A 20,885-nucleotide genomic window follows, 5' to 3' on the forward strand; every position below is an offset into this window, starting at 1 on the left:
CTGGAGGACTAAATTCCCTTTATTCCTGCATGTGTCATGGTGAGAGCTGACGTGAAGGCCCCTCCACTCCCCTGGCTGACGAGCCACGGGGAGCTGAATCCTGCACTGCACACAAGCACATACACACCAGTACAGTGAAGGCAGACACACACACACACACACACACACACAAACACAGAAAATCACACACTCAGACCTACACACTCCCTTCCACCACCCTCTTTAGTTAATATTCTGCACGTTGCTCCTCTGCTCAACACAGCTGAAAGAGATGCAGAGCCTCTCTATTCATGACCTGTGGACTGCAGAGAGTCGACATGCAGGCAGATCGCAGGGAGACACACACTAACACACACACACGGATGCACATGTACACAAAGACACTTCTTAATATTTCAAAGACATGTACGATAAGCAACAGGTGTCCTCTCCATGCAGACCCCTTAGAGCCTTTACTTCACTCCAACACCACAAACAGTCATTGTCTTTCTATCCTTCCATGTTTATCGTAGCACAAAATACATCCTGACTCTGTGTTATCAGATAAGTTTCCAATGAAACTGGGACTGAATACAGATCTTGTACTCCATGCTTTCTTTGTTTCTGGTCTAGAAATGGTGTTGCTGGATAAACTATCCGGTCTTCATTCACTTGGAAGCACAGCCTGTCATCCATGTTGGAAAGTAACTGAGGCATTGTGAAAACTGATGAAACAGTACCTTGTGAAATGAAGATGATTCAAATCTGTGAGATGAAAAGTGAATATTTAATTTTTCACTTGCTATTTGATAAAACATTAAATTTACAAGTTTTGCCTAAATAAGGGCATGGCTGACTTAACTGACAGGTGGGCATCCTGTAGCTGTTAGCAAATACGATAAGAACCTGCCTCAACTCCATGTTTTTGCTTCATACTAGATATACTGAAGTTAGCTTGATTCAGCATTTCAATATGGCAGCCATGAGCGATGGGCTACAAAACTCTGCTTCTGAAACAAATGGGTGACGTTAAGGAGACTACATCCATTTATTATACAGTCCTGACAATGCTAGGACAACGCAAAAGTTCAGTGCATGTCTCTCTCTGAATGTATGCGAAACATGCGCAGCATGTAGAGGCCTCATCATTCATGGGGGGCGGATATTTGTGCAAGTGGTTTCAAGAGACTGTATAATATAAAAATATTACAAATATACCGAGCAGCCAGCGTTTACCACACACAGGGCCTGATCTACTAAGATCCCAAATAACGAGCGCTAATTTGCGTGTGCAAATAATAATTTTGCACGTGCTATTTCTGGGCGTGTTGCGGGTGATCTACTAAGACAAATGATAACGAATGCAAAAGTGGTGCAGACCGCCCTATTTTACGAGGATTTTGCGTGTGCTATCGGCTGTCACCATGTAGAGTTTGAGAGAACAGAGTGGCCTTAAGCGATAAATGAAGTTTGAAGCAATGCAGTTGAAGGTCTTTGTGGAGGAGGGAAATAAACACATCGGTGAACTCCAGCAGAGACATCTCAGTGTTAGAAACGCGATTTGGGAGGCCATCTGTGAAAAGGTGAATGCTGTGAGAAAAAACAGAAGATCTGCCAATGAACTAAATGCATCTACTCTACTCCAAATGCAATTTGATGAGGCTTAATCTGCCACTCTTGCTCTAGAAAAGTTAGGCGTCACTTGGATGAGAACAGTCGCCTCACTGTCCCAGGGAGCAACTTTCGGGTGAACGTTTTTAATGCCTGACATCATCATCCAGCAACTGTCCCAAAGATTCACCAGCTTAAATGGAACTGTGAACATGTTTGAGGCAATTTACCCCAACACACTGCTGCAAGCACGAGATGAGGAGTTACGCAGAGCTGCCTGGTGCAGCTCAGTGAGCGCTCATTCACGTTAAAACTAACTAAAAACCCCTTGATGAGCACGATGGGACAGAATAGACTGAGTGGACATGTCATGTTATCTATTGAGAATGACAGATCAAAGAAAATGGACATACAGTCCTTGGAGCTTAAGGCTCGTCCAAATAGTGGTGAGTAGGCCTATTCATATTGATTTTGTGTTTATATGTGAACTTGTGAGCCGCTGTGCCAATTTTACTAAACTTTATATCTGTTGATACAGTGACCTACTGTGCTCTCATTATATGAAAAAGTTAAAGTGGGTGTCAGAATGATGCAGCCGCTATCCGTGGTGCTGAACTGCTTTGAATTTGTGTTGTTTTATTATTATTATTATTATTATTATTATTATTATTATTATTATTATTATTATTATTATTATTATTATTATTATTTTGTTCTCTTGGTTTGATTGACTAAAAAATGTAGTAATGCTTGTAAGCCCAGCTTTTGCGGGCATGTTGTAAAACGATGTTATGATGAGCTTTACAGTGACCGCAGCCATGTGTGCGTAACGCTGTGCCAGTTTGCACCTGCCTTTCAAACGTGCTAAATATAGACGCAAATGCAGCGTGCGCTATCTGTTTCAGGTTTGATAAATCACATTGCGTGTGCTAAATGATTACATTTGCATCTCCTCCTCCCAGTATTTTGCGCGTTCTGATGATCTACATGTATTCTGCATATTCATGAAGGCAAACACGCTAAATGATTTGCGAGTGCTATTTTACTCATTTGAAAGACGCAATCCTCTGTGCTTCCAGTTGGTACGTCAGCTTTGCGCGCGCTATCAAGTTTGCACTTGTTTTTATACACGCAAACCTTTAGTAGATCGGGCCCACAGACTTCACAGAGCGTCGCACTCATGTATATTAACAGCCGCCTGAGTATATTTAGCAAGCTATATTAGCATCAAATATATTCATTTTGGGAGGTATGACACATACCAGGATCAATCACAGGTGCTTTTTGGAATCCCCTCTGGGCATTTTATCCCTTTGCTAATTTTGTCTTGTTTATCCCAAATGGTCTCCTCTTGCTTTCTTTAAACTGTTGAATGTGTTAAAATGTAAAGAAAGGCCACATACTTCCACATGCTGACCTGACACCTACCCCTCACAGCAGGTTCAGGCATTCAAAAGTTAAACACCAAAACGGCCAGTTTTAGGTCATGAAGAGACACCATTATGATTTCAATCTGTTTTACCACCAGTTATTAACTCCTCATATAGAGCTTTAAAAAAGTGATTCATGGGGAAGGAGCCCCAAACAAGTATTGAGTCTATTACTGAACCTACTTTCAGAAGATAGACATCTAGTATTGTATATCCTTTTTTTTGAGGGATCTTTGGAAATGTTCTATTATTAAAACTGTTCTAACAAAACACACACACACACACACACACACACACACACACACACACACACACACACACACACACACACACACACACACACACACACACACACACACACACACACACACACACACACACACTGTAACTCATACTGTACCTGAGACATACTCTTGTAACATCCCTCCTGTAAACGGGCTGAGTGTTTTTAAATGTCTCTTATATGATGTTAACTTGTGCCGCTGTGCGTTAAGTCTGGCTGTCTCTCCTGATATTTTTCATTTCTGTTAACACGTCAGTTTGGATCGTTCTGGTACATCATGTAATTAACATCAAGCTCCCTCTTAACGCAGCTCAGCTGCTGTAATCAATCGGCGATGAAAACAAATTGAAATTCAAGTTCTGCTCAAAGGTGACTCAATGAGGAAAAAAAAGCAAGAGGGTCAAAGTTTATAAAAAGAGAGAAGAGGTGTGTGTTTGTGTGTGTTAGGGGTTGAGGTGAGCAGTGATCATTGATCAACAAACTCATCTGTGATTTAATTTAATTTAATTGTTTTTACACATTTCCAGAGCAAATGTCCCTGTACGGGGCGCTGTCACATCCAACATGTTTACTGTTGAGTGTTCAGCCTTGATCATTTTACTTTTGATCATTCTTTTCAGTTTTATTTACTCCTGTAACTTTACCATCTAGTGGAAATATCTTTTGGGTCCTTTCAAAATAAGAGCGGAAAATAAGAGAGGACAGAAATCAACAGAGGCATTAGACATTAACAAAGGCAGAATAAAAGCATCATAAATACAAATGTAATAAGACATCTATTATCAAAAGCTTTCACATAAACTGAGTGATGACACCCTTAAAGAAACTGTGAGTTAAATGATATCATGAACCCAGTGTTGTAAATTGTATCATGAGTCGAGTGTATCTTCACATCCATCTGTTCAGCTTCTCTCTGTTGTTCAGAGAGAGCTGTTGCTTTGGCTGAGTGTGAAAGTTTTCATCAAAGTGCAGTGACCTTCTTCAGTCTTCTGGGCTCGCACGGGTTAAATCGCAGAGCAAACACAGACTTCATCTGAATACATCTTAACTCATTCTTTAACAGTACTGTTCAAGTGTTATTTCATTAAAACCGACACCCTTTTACGAGACGTTAACTCTCTGCCCAGGCTTCAGCTCTCAGTCTTCTGGGGCTGAAATAAGAAGCCGAGCTTCGAGCGTCTCTGTGAAAAGGTCAAGAGGAAAGAAACTGTCATTTCTCTGGCTTAGCGCTGGCTTTAGCGACGCGGGTGGGCTATTACAGAGAGTTAGCCTACCATTGATTAGCTTTCACTGAGTACACATGACTGGAATATGCTTACCTCAGTGGACCTCCCTCCCTGTTACTCTGCATAAGGCAGGGCTCACGGGCACGCAGCACTTATCAGGCCGATAGACATCGGCAGAGTAAGGAGGGTGGAGATGGACTCGGGTAATGGTGCGGAGGAGGAGGATGCATTGGCAGTGAAGCACTGAGGTAATGTAAGGTTCGGATAGAGAGGAGAACCGATAAGGCAGCGCACTGATCCATCCTAACTACAGCAGCTCCAGAGCGTGATACTGTCAGACCACTCTGATAACAAACACAAAAAGCAGCAGATTGACTTTGTTGTGATCTCCGTCCTCACGTTACACACACACGCCTCCCTGCAGAAACTTTTTACACGGGCATGTGTTACATTCACATCTGTCCTCTGGGGGTCGGAGGCAATTCAAAGGTGACTCTCTCCAGCTGTTAGCTCACATATTTCTGCAAATTGGAAACTTGATGAGAAATCTGGAGTGAAAATTGGAATGTGTTGTCTCAAATGCCACTCAAAACAAACAGGTCCTTCAAAGATCGACGCTCTCCGTCGTCATGAAGTATCAGCTGCCCTCGTGCAGAAATGATCACATGAGATGGGCTCTTTAGCTGTAAGTGGAAAATGATCACTTCTTAGAAAACATCTTCAGTGGGGACCTTCCTCCTCTTCACCTCAATAAAGAAAGAGACATTTGAACAGGGGATTCTCACATTAAAGAGGTAATGATGAGAATTGATTTTAAGGTCCTCCTCCTTATTTGCAGAGCAGTTATTAGGACACTAATGTGCAAGGACCAAGCTTCATTATTAACTTCCTTTTTTTCAACATTGAACCTTTTAGAAGAGGGCCATCGTCTGCTGCTGGTTTAGCATTAAAGGGGCCAATAAATAAATAAATAGAAGAAAAAAAAAAAAGTATATATATATATATATATATATATATATATATATATATGTGTGTGTGTACTGTATATATATATATGTATATTGAGAGAGTGATAACTATAGACACAAGCTCTGAACACACAACTCTGTAGACATCATGAAAATCAGCTCAATTAATACGAACGAAGAAGAGCTGAAGACTTATCTCTTCACCTCAGTCTTTAACCAGCTGGATTTTACCAACAGAGCATGTTTGCACAGCTGCTCTACTTTAAATTTCCTGTATTTCAATTTGTTCTTTGCTATTTATCGTTTCACTATGACACTCTATATTATTATGGCAACTGTTTTATTATAATTTGAAGTCTCTGTGCATCAATTTCCTTCCTCCTTCAGCGATGTAAAAATGTAAGCCTCTTACACCAAACAGATGTAAAACTATGACCACTGACAGGTGAAGTAAACACCATAAATGATCTTGTAATAATGTGACCTGTCAGTGGGTGGGATCTGTCAGGCAGCAGGTGAGCATGTTGTCCTTGAAGCAGGAAAATGAGTGAGATTATTACGATTGGACTAAACTGTGAAGGCAAGACGACTTGGTCAGAGTGTCTCCTAAACTGCTGCTCTTGTGGGGCTTTCCTAGTCTGCAGGGGTCAGGACCTACAAAAAGAGGTCCAAGGAAGGGAATCCAGAAAACCAGAGACAGAATGAAACTGAATGCTGGTTCTGATATAAAGGAGTCAGATCACACAGAGCATCACAGTCTGTTAAGGGGCTGTGTAGCTGCAGACCGGCCAGGGTGCCTACAATGGACACATGAGCACCAGAGCTGGACAACAGAGTGATGGCAAAAGGAGGTCTGACGTTCCAGATGTTGACTTGGTCTACAGATCCCCCACTCTAATAGATCATCTGTGGAATGTGCTGGAAAACCAAGTCTGATCAATGGAGGCCACACCTCACAACTTCAGGACTTAAAGGATCTGCTGCTAACTTCTTGTGGCCAGATACCACAGCACACCTTCAGAGGTCTAAAGGAGCCCATGTCTCATCAGGTTAGGGCTGACAGTGCAGCATCTAGAACTAATTCCTCACTGAATTTTCAAACCACAGCACTGTAAATGTTTCACAATAAAAGCTTTAATAGAAACTTTGTTAGGCAATGAATTGTTTTGATCCATTGAAGAACTAATGATCTTAAGTCACAATCTAATACAAGAAAGGAATAGTCTGTTCTCAAAGCATAATGCATGAAGAGGCAAACAGGAAGAGATGATCTATAATGCAATGCAATAAAGAAAGGCCTGACTCTTAAAGGGCCAGTACTTTCTTAAGGCCTCCAAGCTTGCCTTGAAGATATTTGAAATAGCAATCCACAAGTATTTCAACAAGCAATAGAGGTGTCGTTATCTTCCACGCCTCAAAAGTTTCCCATCATCTGAGGACCTGCTGTAATAATGGGTTCAAACCTCTGTGTTCAGTACCTGGTTGAAGTTATCCAAGGCCTTGTGCAGGTTGGCGTGCATCCCCGTTGGCGGCTCATTGGTGATCTTGATGGAGTTCTCCAGGATGCCCTGCGGGATGATGTGACCCTCAGGGGTGGAGGAGGGCTCAGCACTGACAAACACCCTAAAGTCCTCATGGCTGCCCTCTGCGTGCTGCTCCAGAAGTTTCTCTAACGTCCCGAGCCAGCGAGCCACCAGGTGGATATTCTACAGGAAACAGGATGAGCAAGGAAAGGGTTAAGAAGTAAAATCACTTTGTGTGGACTTAAAGCTTAACTGATTCTCCACGGTGAGGATAGAGAGCCTAATCTGCACCCAGATAATGTTTTCTGTAGGATACCTGAGTAGTCTGTGATTTAATGGATAACATATAATAGCTTAATAAGGTACTTGCTACCGGAATTGGCCGTATAATTTATGTTTGTAATGACAACCAGCAAAAAAGGAGCAATTAAAATGTTGGGAATCCTCCTCTCCTCACTGTGACTTTGATGTGACACCAAATTAAACGGTACACAGCACTTGAAACCCATTTGCAGGTTGCTGACATTAAGCGACCGCTCTCCGGCGTAACTTCAGCCTGACTTTTCTACACATTCATCTCTCAGCACAGCGAAGGCGGCTGAGCTGACTTGTACTATCACACAAGCATGGATGAGCTCAATTTTCCATCTCAACTGTCCTGACACTTACAGGATATCCTGTGAATGATAAGGAGTCAGCCAAGCCCCCCACATCTCACCACACAGCACTGCCCATTCCTTAAATCTAATTACAGCACTAATAACTCCCGTCATTAATTCATAAGCCTCTTTACTTTCTCATTTCCCTTTGCTCTCCATATTTAATCTTCCTTATGATGGCTGAAGTTAGCCCTCTTTCCAAACGACGGGACATGACAGCGAGCGGAACGTCAATTTTAGAGAGAGTCGTTTGAGACGGGGAGGAGAGAAAGTTTTACATTGTGTGAGAAAGGAGCTGAAAGCTGAGCGGGGGAGAAGTTAGTTAGTTTGCCTCACGGTGCCTTAGAGAATAATGAATGGTTTACAAATTAAAAGTCTAAATTCAAGCGCTTTTTCATCAAGCCAGAGAACAACCCTTCCTCTTGGCATGTAAATAGTTTGGCAATAAAGGGAGCCAACATAAGAAGTGAGAGACTGCCTGAGAACTTGTCACTGTAATGAAACCATTCATCCTCTGGCTGCGGGGGGAGACGAGGGGAGGAGAGATGGACCAGCAGCCCAACAGACAAACAAACAAGACGGAGCAGCAGCCTCTATTTTATGGCTTTTTAATTAACTTTCAGGTGCAACATTTTTTGTTCCCTCAACGTCGTCTCGATAAGGGCCTCCCAGCTTGTGCGATGACTGCGCTGATACTACATCAAAGACTTACCTATTTACATAATAATATAAAAGTTGAATCTAAAAGCCATTACAAGACACCATCGGCGAGGTCTGTGATGCATTGCTATCAAACAGGACCTCAGGGGGAAGCACAATGACACATCGAACCGCCTGTCACACCAACACACGCCGCCTCGTACACAAATACAAACACATGCAGGTACACACACACATCCGTCTCTTCACGCGCACACATAGAAGCACATTCGTCAAGGAGCCGCGCTGAGGACAGCTGCACAGCTGGGCTCCAACGCTGAGGAGGCAGCCCTGCAGAGGAAACGCAGTCAGACTCCAGACTGATGCAGGAACACGGCCAACAGGACCGACGGACAAACAGAACTGCAGACATACTGCAGGCTACGACAGCAGGACACACTGCTGAGTCTGAAGTTATAGCAGCTCCAGAAAAATTCAAACATCAGCTGGATACAGTGAGGGTGTTGAAGGATTGTATATTTGATCAATCAGCCATGATGTATTTTTTGCACAGTTTGCTTATGTCCTTATGTAGAAATCAACGCTGCTTTAAGAAACTGAAAATAATATCAGATGAGATCTGGAGCTCTGTCAAGGCTTGAACAGACAACATAAAGCATGAGTGAAAAGAAATGACCAGTTGTACCTGTGCATCCAAAATGTTCTGAAGTGAGGAACTGCAAATTGATTTGGTATGTACCTGCTTCAAACAGAACCTGCCTTTGTAGAACAGACACTGCAGCTCAGGTCTGACTCAGAGTCTATATGATGTCTCTGTGACGTCACCCCCTGTTTCTAGAGGTGGAGCCCAAAGATGGCTGTTGCTGTATTGAAAATGCTGGCTCTGACTAACTTCCAGCTAATCCAGAAACAGGCAAAGAGATGGAGCTGAGGCCATAGACCTGACTCGGGGCAAACACCTACAACACGCACTCACTGTAAAAATGAAAACTTAAAATTGTTGGCCTGAAAATGAATTTTTGGTGAAGTAAACAAAAATGTTCCATTTCGTTGCAAACTACATCAAAGTAGTTATCTCAACTACCTGTATAAAGTTTGTTGTGTAAAGTTGGTCTCATTTCATAAGTTAGGTTGACAAACTTGAAATTATGGGTTTGAGGCTCGGCTAAATTATTTGAGTCTGCTTCAGGCAAAGAACGGGGTCTCCAGCTCAAATCTACAGGGGTCTTCCACACTTTTAATTTCCCACATGTGGCGCCATCTCTTCTGTCCTGTGTGGATTTTATCGCCCTAAAGGTGAGTATTTTGTTCTAGTATTGTATTGAAACTCTAGCTTTACAGTTGGTCAATTGATGGTGAGTTGATTAGCAGTTAATGTAACTTAAATTTGTTTAGTTAGTTTAATAAAGGCTTTACCAATAGTTAGCCACCTTGAACATCAGCCAGCTATCTTGAAAGTGGAAAAACAGTGCAGTAACGTGCAGTAACAAAGGAACATTTTCTAAACAAAAAATAACAAATTAGCACAAATTTCACTTCCTAGTATGCAGAACTCAAAACTTTAAGTTACACTACATATGAATGATAAGTTATCCCAACAAAAACTAATCAGTTGGCTCAAATCTAAGATTTCTAGTTAGCCTCAAAACTCAAAAAATCTAATGCAGACAGTTGCCTTGAAATTTTTTCCTTGAGTTTTCACAGCTTTTTTGTTTTAACAGTGCTGTCAGTCAAATCTGCCGCCCCTCTACGTGTACTTCTGCACAACTCTTAGCCTTAATATGATCGTAACAAATCGGTTGTATAAGAACTCTACTTAGTAAAGATGCTTTAAATATCAATAAAGAATCTAGAGTCCAGACCTGTTCAGCCTGTTGGCTGTGAGCATGATTTTTTCTGCTGTAAAAGTAGACTTTGAGGAAACTGCATTTTTTTGCACTTCCACTTAAGCTTATGTTCTCAACACCGGAGGCTGTTGTTGAACGGGAGGATGTTTGACACTAGCTGTTGTCTGTTAGTAATAGCATGATAGTCTGTTTAACCACTTGAGTGTAGTTTAATGTGCAGTGTTTAGAGTCACACTGTGTGTCACTGCCTCCTATGAATGGGACAAATAGTGGCATGAAATGAAAAACAACAGGAAGGTGATTTTGATCTCATCAGGTTCAGGGACCCTAACTGCATAATCAGACGCACCAAAAGTAATGATTGAGAGGGATAATCACTGGAGTAATGCAACCATGCTTATTCATAAAAATAAAAGATAAGATAACATTTAAATGAATTTCAGACTGATATGTCTGCTCTGTCTAAACAAGTCCAAGCTGCAGTTCAGGAATAATCAAATAACTGACATGCATGTTGTTTTTATGTGCTATGATTGACAATATACTTGTATTTAGGTGCATTAAAGTGACAGATAAATGGACAGAACTTGTGGGCTACTCTTTTATAAATGAGGAATGTATACATGATTGTTTGTATCAAATAAATTACTGTTACATTTGGAGACTGTTGCAGATATCGATGGAATTACTGTAATTATAAGTCCATATGAACATGTGGACAGCGAAGCTTTCTACAACTACTAAGGAGCATTTTACAAAGACACATCCAACAACTGTTTTAAAGTATGTGCTGCTAACAGCAAGGTAAAGGTAAGACTGCACACTGACAATAAAATGTGGAATTGGACTTTACTTTTAAACTTTGGGTGTTTTAATTTGCAGCATCTTTAATTTGTAGCTGCAGTGGCTCATGGGGGATGTAGTTAGACTATCACTCAGCTTATACACTAATAAATTAGTTGGAATATATCTTTTCACCTTTTGGTCCATCTAGAACTAGAATTTGTTCCCCAGGTGATATCCTCGTCAGTTCTTTGAGTTCTGCCTTAAACAGCAGAGTCTGAGGGTTAAGCTATTTGATATCCAATGTCCTATTTCTGGATACAAGTGTATCTGACTTGATCCAACTATTAAAACATCATCAAGTACACTTTGTGATTTTTGAGTCAAGGGACAAACTCGATGTGTGACTGAATTTTAAAGTCTGGAAATCAGTGAGTCTTCCCACTTCTGACCTCTATAATTAAGAGTGTAAAGGGCAAGATAATTCACTTACATTAATAAATTAGACATGGCCGCTGTGATGATAGTCTCACTGTAGCTGGATTTATTCCTTATTGTCCTCATAGGTTAGAAAGGGTCACTCCTACATCAATAGTTAAGATGAATTTTGTCCAACTTTTAGTGTAAGATTTGAGGAAAAGAGAAGAATGCATGAATCATTTAGGTTTCAATAGACTGTCAAATCTCTCTGGCTTTCCCTGAAGTGAAGAGAAGACACTGAGGGAGAGCATTTTTTGTCCAATTGTCTCTCCCGCTTTCTCTCTTTCACCGGCCCTAAATGGAGTAGCTTTAGCGCTAACCGTTCGAAGAAGATGGCGAGTTTAGGCCACTCGATGCCGGGCCAAGGGGGGATATTCAACTCCAATCTGCCCGATTGATTGCCTCTACCCCTCCTCACACTCCCTCACTCTCTCCCGATGGGCTGCTTTCAAAGTTTCTGCATCTCTGTCTCCCAGGCCCATCGGTGCAGGAGCTGCTGTTCTCAGTATAATTACCCGTCAGCGGAGGGGAACCTGCCATTGACCCGGCCCTCCTCTGATGGAGCTGGCCTGGCAGGGGGAGAGTAAAGGTGGTGGGTGAGACGAGAAGAGGGAGGGTGGATAGGTAGGTGGATAGCTGGGATGAGAGGGTGAGCAGGATGAGGAGAGGAAGAGGAGGGGAGAAGGGGGTAGCAGGAAAGGTGGGAGGACATGAGGATTGATAGGAGTGTGCGAGAAACCGATGAGATGACAGAATGAAAGTTACAGAATAAGGGGGTGGACAGAAAGAAGATGAAGCGCCACATGAGGAAAACATACAAGAGTTGTTCTAAAACCTGTATCTAAAACGCCTCCAATAGTGCATAACACACTGAATCAGTTACCTGAGCATGCCAGTCTGCACACTCTGTGAATAATGTAACTCATTATCCCTGAATGAAATTATCTTGTTTCCAGAAAATCAATTCTTCAAACCTCCAAAACCGCAGGCTTCACAGAAAGTTTCTGCACCGCCATCATGGATGTTTTATGGCTGCCACTGTTACTATTTGTAGGATCATTAGTATTGACCAAACAGGTATCAGCAGGATGTTTCGTCTGCAGGAAAATCAGTCTGTATGGAGAGCAAAAGCAGGAGGAACACAATCCAATGTAACGACATCTCGGCTCCCATCGTTGGTAATCTGAGGAAGATTTATTTCTCTCTATAAACAGATATCTACATGAAGAGCAGCTAACAATCTGTTCTAGATCAAACATTTACACTGAGACACAAATCTGCTTGATGCTGTGTCACTAAAGACAATCAGCGTTTAGATTTCCTGACTTCCATGAATGCATCAGAAATTATGGATCCCACCTCCATTCAACAAACAAACATTTGAGAGGTAGTTTTCTTCTCTTCTTGAGGAGAGACCTGACAAAGCTTGACTTTTGACTTTTGACTAATCTGTACCATGATGTTATTTCAGAAAACTAAAGACCTATTAATCACAAGAAGATAATTTTCTGTTTCAAGTTCATACCACTGAAGTAAGCCAGAGTGAAGCCTCTGTGGAACTTACTGTTTACAGTGAAGCTAAGACTCACCACAAACAGATGAATGGGAGCTCTTATTAATGGCAATGTAGCAAACTAAGACAGGATGCTGTTATTCAGACACACAAACACAGAGTCATCTCTTCTTCAGGTTGCTAACTAGAAGTTACTAAAATGCAGGAACAAGTATTGGCTGCTTCCTGCAGGCCACACCTGTGTACCTGAATAGTTGCTGATGTTCCTGGAGGCAAACTGTAGACTATTGTCAGATGATGGGTTCTGAGATTTATGTTTTACAGACACTACAACCTTAAACTATTGATACAAAATTCAAAAAGTCATTCCACATTCAAACAGGACAACTGGTGCTGAGCTGTGATTGGAACATTATTTTATTGATATCTAATAGGGATTCATTATCAGCTGTTTCAAGGATTTGTTAAGAAAAATGCTACTATAACATCTCTAAAAGAAACTGTTTGTAAAAACCAGAGAGTGAAGAGGATATGATACCTCCCCTCCTCCCCTGAGTTTTCCTAGGTGCCACAGGGTGGCTCTTAGACAGCCGATGATAAAGCGAGTGGGAGGTTTGTTGCCAGGAGGACGAGGCCTTTTTAAGCCTATTGATCGGGATTCTTATGCAAAGGTAATTAAACAACTGCTTGTCTTTGCGGTCCTCGCTCTGGAGCAGAGAGTGATGGCTTCCCTGTCTTCTCTTTTTTTTTATAATCCCTACCAGCTGTGTGAATTAAAAGAAAAGGGTGTCCCGCAGTGCCTGGCCTGTGGTTCATATCTGTCGATACTCCCCATTAGAATTCTAGCAAGGTTTCTACTTAAAATGCAAACGCCAGCCTCGCCCTCCAGATAAGAGGGGAACAGACACCGTGGCCGCAGATATCGTACTGTATAATGCCTAGGCCCTTTCACTGAGGAAATTTCCACAGAAAATTAAATTCACTTCCCCAAGCAGACAAACCTGGGAGGAAAGCAAACATCCCGTTGAGTGTGGAATGAAAAACAATGCGATAATACACCTCATTCACAACATGTGCAGATAACAGAGCTGCCACCTCAATCCACTCCTGAATAAAAAACTAAATAAAGTCTGTGATCCGTTTTCAGACGTGTTTGTTGTCTGAGTGTTTGTCCCTTTTCACTCCTGGTACTTTTTAAAATAACAATCATATTAAAGTTTACTTTCATACATTTCATATCAGTGTTCAAATCCTCCAAACTATGATTGGACTTTTCCAATATGGTCGTCACTATGATCTCAGAGAAACAAATCTGCTGGTGTGGGCTCTTTGTGGAGTTATGAATTTGTGTGGAGAGCTTAAAACACCCTGCAGCTTCTATCCTGCATCAGCTTCGGGTTGTATCTTACCTGTAATATGACCCAGTGTCCTTTCTTTGCAGCCAAATCCAGGGCCTGCTCTGCGATGATCTCCTGACCCTGACCCAGAGACACGTTGTGGAAGTTCTGGTTGTTGAAAGTGAATCCCAGTTTCTTCCCTGCAAAGAAACACAAGTCAAACTTGAAATCCAAACACCCCTCTGACACATTGTTCTGCTCACAGGTTTCAAATCATAGTGTGATATTTTACAAATCCAGAGGTAGATGAAAAAATCAATGCAATATTTTCGTGGGGGGAAAGTTCAATGCAAAGGTATTTCTGACAGATTGTTATTCTCAACAATGAGAATTAGCACATCAATGAGAAAAAGAGGTGCAGAGGAAGTGAAGAGAGAATGAAACCTCATAATACAATATTTCTTTTGTTACACTTTTTTTTAACATGCTGGAGGGAATAAACTTAACTTGAAGATCATTCTCTCCACAGTTATGGTGTTTCGGAATTTTTATATTGTTACCTGTATATATGGGCATTTTTACTTTAAGTATATACTAATTAAGGATGTAACAGTACCTCAAAAGACAGTGGGAAATCGGTACACTTAAGTAATCAAATTGATGAGATGGAAGATGAATCTTGATACCCTTTACAAACAGCAGAGGGCACTCTCTGCCTTTGACTTCTCTTATTAGACGTCATTACGTCTCTTACGTTTGTAGCCTATAGAGGCGTACAGACACAGCAGCAGCAGGTGAAGTTTCTCAGTTGAAGATGCATCGCTAGTGTTCCTCACATAGACAATAGGACAACTGGATGACTCTACAAAGTATATCTAACCTCCATTTTAACATTTGTCTGTGTGCTCATGTTTGACATTCCGTTCGTTTCCTGTTTTATTTTGGATCACTTGCACCCTATGTGTCTGGTATGGATTTGCTTCCGGTCCATGTGTGCTTCTCCCTAGTTTGAATAATCAATTTTTTTTTTTATCTGTGTCTTGTGTAACACCTGTGTTTCAAACTGTTTGTATATAGTTCCTCTGTTTTCCATCTCTTCTTGTTGGTTCATCGAGTCATGAGCTGTGGTATTTCTTGTGGATTTTGTTGTAAGGAAATTTTTGTTTTTCTCTGGACTTTTGTTTAATAAACCAATCGTGGATTGATTGGATTTCAATCGTGACATTTACCACAAATCCAAGTTACCTCCCAGATTCCCTGTCTCTCTTTAGCTGTCCTATTTAATAAAGGGTGAAATGCCCCCCTCCCAAAATGATTTTAAAAAGAAACCTTGTTTCAGGTTGGCTCTACTGATTGAACATTGAACATGAATCTGATCCCCTGCTTGGAAATAAGAAGAAGACACGACATATTACGCAGCATTAAACACACTGAGACAGACAGTGACAATGATCTTCCAATCTGGTTCTCATTAAATCAGCAAATTTCCACAAAAGTCACAGTCTGCCCACAGAGAATAGGACCACAAAATACAATTATTTCAGTCCTTTCATTAAAAGTGTGCCCTGAAACAGGCAGATAGGGAGGTTCAGTCTCAGGGATATCAGCCCCCTGCAGAGCAGAAAAAATCACATCATCTATCTAATGAAAATCTAATTGAAGCCTAATACAGATGAGAAACTCAATAGTCACAGTTATAATGGAAAAGCACCTCTTTGTGGCTGGGTGTAATGTGTCTCTCTCTACAGCTGCTGTGATTGGTTACTCCCAGCTTTGATGTGATTGACTCGGCTCACAGAGAGGGTGTTGATAATCAATAATCACAGCCCTTACAGGCAGCTCCAGCAGGAGGGATGCTCCCGCTTATCCTAATAGGAGAGGATGGAGGATTTCACATAGAGCCCGAGGTCTGAGGATGATTTAACCACCTGCTGCTGCGGGGACTCTCAGTAAAAATGAGGCTTCTAAAGAACTCTGAAATACGAGCAGGCTTCGGTGTATTCTCAACAGTATTCCACTGTCGTGTTAAAATTCAGCCGCGGTGTGCTTTAAGTAGCTTAAGAGGCACTTTCAAGCTGAAACAGAAATCAAAGACAGTACAATCAGACAGAAACAGTAAACTAATCAAGTTGATGAAGAACTTGAATACTTATCTGTAGGGATGAAGGAGAATAACTGCATGTTTGTGCAAAATGATAAAGGCTTTTAAATGTTAAGTTAGCCCAAATCAACAAAACCGCCTTTTTGACATTGCTCATCTGATTTAGGCCCTTGACTTTTAAAGTTGAAGTGATTCGGGATATAAATCACAAGTTTTGGTGTGATAAAACACCGTATACACTAATCAGCCATGATAATTATGACCTCTGGTAGATGAAAAACATTTATCATGTTTTTACAGTGGCACCTGTCAGCAGGTGTGATCTGTCAGGCAGCAGGTGAACATTTTGTCCTTGAAGTTGATGTTTTGAAGCAGGAAAAATGGGCGGGTGTGAAGATGTGAGCGAATTTGACAAGATCCAAACTGTGATGGTCAGATGACTGGATCAGAGCATCTCCAGAACTGCAGCTCTTGTGGTTTTTTTCCCTGCAGTGACAATACTCAGTGGTATGTGGTCTGATCCAAAAGAAGAGCTACTGGAGCTCAGACTTCTGAAACAGTGAATGCTGGTTCTAATAGAAAGGAGTCAGAACACAGTGATCACAGTTTGTTGTGTATGGGGCTGTGTAGCTGCAGACCAGTCAGGGTGTCCATGCTGACTCCTGTCCACCACTGAAAGCTCCAACAATGGAGACATGAGAATCAGAACTGGACCACAGAGCAATGGAAGAAGGAGGTCTGGAGGAACACAATGAGTTCAAGGTGTTGACTTAGTCTCAGAATCCCCCAGATCTCAGCCTAATCCAGCAACTGTGGGATGAGCTGGACAACCAAGTCTGATCCATGGAGGCTCCACCTCACAACTTTCAGGACTTAAAGTATCTGCTGCCAGTGTCTTGCTGCCAGATACCACAGCACACCTTCAGAAGTCTAGAGGAGTTCATGTCTCATCAGGTCAGGGCTGTTTTGGTGCTGAACTGACAAGAGGGAGGACTGCACCATCATAATGTTTTGACTGATCAGTGTATATAAGTGGATCATTACACCTCTGGATCTAATACCTGTAACTGTTCCTTTAAATGGTTGTATATGAATCAATATGTCATGTTTTTAATGTCATCCAAGTGAATATAGTTTCTTTTCTCCAGTTGATTTGTGTATTTTGATAAAACAGTTTTAAATCTGTATCAGCCTATCTGATATGTGCCAAATTAACTGGCCGATGAAGCCATCTCTCCTCTGTGTGGAAGCTTTACTGTTACTGCCACTGAACTCTGCTCTTTGAAGAGAGCAGCGTTTTTACTTGAATTTAAAAATATGGACTGGAAACACTGTGGAAATCTCTCTGCTCCAGTAAAATGATACAATCCCCTCAATCTGAATATTTCATAGAGCTGACTTCAAAAACCTACAGACTGGATTATTTGGCAGCAGATCCAAAGTGTCAGGCTGTGATGGGGCCTCGTTCCAGGTCGGTACAGACGCTTCTGTTTTTGGCACTATTGTGGTAAAAAATCAAAACAGTGCCTCCCTCATGCCAAAGCATTTATTCATACCGCAATGTAAAGTAACTCTAAAACCAATGACATTTACTTTCTGCTGCCCCTAATACTCCAGTGGTGTCGTCTCATATATTCCTGACCTTTACGATAATCCCCTCAATCTACCCCGAGCCTGTTGTGCATTGGCAGAGATGGCTGATCTCTCAGCAGAGACACAGAGCAGATGTGTTGGGATGCTGCTGCTCTCACAGATAATCCTCTGCAGCAGGAATCAAAGCACAAATCATGCATGCAGGTAAACACGCAGGTATACCTACACTTGACTTCAGTGATTATAAACCCTGCGAGTGCCCACTACAAAGAAATGACAGATAAATCATCAATATATGTTCTCTGATAAAAGTCCAGAGCTCACTCAGAGGCGGAGTTTTACAGCTTATTAAAGATAAAACAAGAGCGAGAGAGAGAGTATTACCATGTTTCTCCACATCCTTCAAAGGGTCAACTCCAGGAGAGAGGATGAAGAACATGGGCGTAGCTGGACCCGACTCTTCAAAGGAGACAGCGAAGTCCAGTGATCTGCCAATCACATACTTGCTCCCCAGCTTCTCCTCTACAAAGTCTCTGCGGGGGGAGAATATGACTCAGTTCTCCTCAACACTTTTTTATCATCTTTAACGACAGGCTGAAGAAGAAGAAGAAGAAGAAGAAGAAGAAGAAGAAGTAGAAGAAGAAGAGTCGGACTCTTCTGTAGTACAGTGTATTAGACAGACTGCTGCTTAAAGAAGAAATATTAACTCCAGTCACGGCTGTGCTGTCAGAGTCTCTTTCATCCCCTCAGCGTTAAACCCTTCAGCCTTTAAAACATCATTTTCTCACTGTTGTTTCAAACAAATCCTCATCCTTAAATAAACAGAAAGTACAATTCTTTATGAGGTGATATTTTGATGGATGATTCATTATTTAAGTTAACTGAATGTCATTTTGAATGCTTAAATGGCTTTCCAGCAAACACAGCTGTTGTTGACAACATTCACTAAATATCTTTAATCATGTCCGACACATCAGAGCCTGTATCACACTGCTTTGGATGAAAGGCTTCTCAGGTTTTTGTCATCAAGACCCCCTGTCCACCTGTTTACATCTGATCAGTATTAGGACTCATTAGCTGGATGCTGACATATGATCCTGTCACCATGTATTTAACCCTAATGGAGGGAGGAAAGAAGAACCATTGTACATCAATATCTGGCCCCCCTTTTTAAACACAATTTAGAGTCTAATCGAGGAAAAGTTCAGGGGTGGAGTTTTGGAATTGAGCTGAAGCTGTGAGGCAGGCTGTGATGGCTATGACATAATTGTTATGACATTTGACATACCTGTGCTAAGAGTGTTTTGTTTTTGTCTCTGAGAGGCTCTGATTGTTATTCAAAGTGTGACAAAACCACAAAAAGGATCCTACTGCAATCACTTACCAAAACAGCAATATGACCACATAGAACTTCCTGATATAGGCCAACTATTGAAACCAATTTTGCTTTAAATTTATTAAAGTGTGACTTATACACCAAGTTTTATGTTAACTTGGGTCTCTTTATGATCATTTTCTTTTTGGTTGGCCTTTACAACCTATGGATTTTTTCATGAGCATGTTTAGATTTGTTATGTTTCTCTATATCTTTAATTCAAACCAATATGAACCAAAAAACAGCAACAAAGACGGTAAAGAGTGCAAAAAGTGTTATTTTGTGTTATTAAGCATTTATTAGCCTATGCTTTATGTTGTCATTTTTTGGGTGGTAGATGACTAATGTGTACTTGAAATTTCTAACAGACTATAACGGCTGCAACATAATCCTTGGAAGTATATGAGCTGAATCAACAGCTGTGCAGACTAAATTACCAAAGGTACTGGACGGCACTCATCATCAGAGTAGAAGTGTGTGGGGAGTGCTTCATGAAAGACCCAACATTACAGAAAGTTCCCTACAGAGTCTGGAGCAATTCCAAATTTAGTTGTACCTCTATGGCATTAATGAGGTCAGACTACACATTATAAACACGACAATCTGACTTTAAGTCAGATCTGGGGCGCTTCACAACCTCCCATCAAAAAGTCTAGCATGTTTGATTTTTCTGCCTCTTTCTGCCTTCTACGATGTGTGACATTGACCAATGACAGCACAGAGCACTTGGCAAGTCCCAAGTGTTTGCATTTTGTTAAGCTTTGGCAACAACATCCCTGCCTTTATGATGTGTCATCGATGGACGACCACGGCAGACTGGAAAAAGGGAAGTGTTGGTGAGAAATAGCTGACCCACGTCAGCAACCCTGTGAGCGACAGCTGTAAGCATTTCTAGGTGTCATCTAACTCAGTCCCTCCTCCTATCAATGTGATCACATCAGTCTTGATGATGGGTTTGGTACCACCGTGCAGTCTGTCATAGTTGTCACTCAAGTCACGGCATAAATTTATGGCTCTATGATGGCCAAATGCCACACAGTGACCATCGTAACAGACAGAAGGATCGTGTAGTCTGACCTTGGCAGAAGACTTTTTGAAATGAAGAAAACAATATCAGAACTCTCTCTGTAAGAAGCACATTAATTTCCTGATTCTCCCGGCGTCTAACTTGATGTTTAAACCATGCAGAAGTGGTGGTAAACAAAAAGTGTGTGGCATGCCGAGGGAGGAGATGTGAAAAATCCTTAGAGAGCTCCTAGTGTTCAAGAGGAGGGTCACAGATGGAGACAGACAGCCCAACACATCTGCAGGCTACTCTTTGGCAGCTTAACTAAGCAGGCTAACATAACTTCTGTTGTTAGAGGCTGTTCTCTTTGACAGACAGTTTTTCACCCTGCCTTTCACTCTGACCTCTCTGAACAGCCATAAACACTTCTGCCCCCCGACGAGGTCAAACGTCACGTCCGATAAACTTGTCGTACTCTTCTCTGAGGACTTTTCTCTCTGGGTTCTTCGGT

General features: G+C 41.5%; 1 protein-coding gene across 1 annotated transcript in view; it reads right to left on the minus strand.

Moving 5' to 3' along the window:
- dnah9 (dynein, axonemal, heavy chain 9) overlaps positions 1-20,885 on the minus strand; it is a 229,109-nt gene that overhangs the window by 22,994 nt on the left and 185,230 nt on the right. Inside the window, exons 69-71 of the mRNA XM_034707459.1 lie at positions 18,378-18,526; positions 14,372-14,499; positions 6,976-7,203 (exon numbers count right to left, since the gene is read on the minus strand). Coding sequence (XP_034563350.1) covers positions 6,976-7,203; positions 14,372-14,499; positions 18,378-18,526 — 505 coding nt within the window. The remainder of the gene's footprint in view (positions 1-6,975; positions 7,204-14,371; positions 14,500-18,377; positions 18,527-20,885) is intronic.

This window comes from Notolabrus celidotus, chromosome 18, assembly GCF_009762535.1.
Source record: "Notolabrus celidotus isolate fNotCel1 chromosome 18, fNotCel1.pri, whole genome shotgun sequence".
NCBI lineage: Eukaryota > Metazoa > Chordata > Actinopteri > Labriformes > Labridae > Notolabrus > Notolabrus celidotus.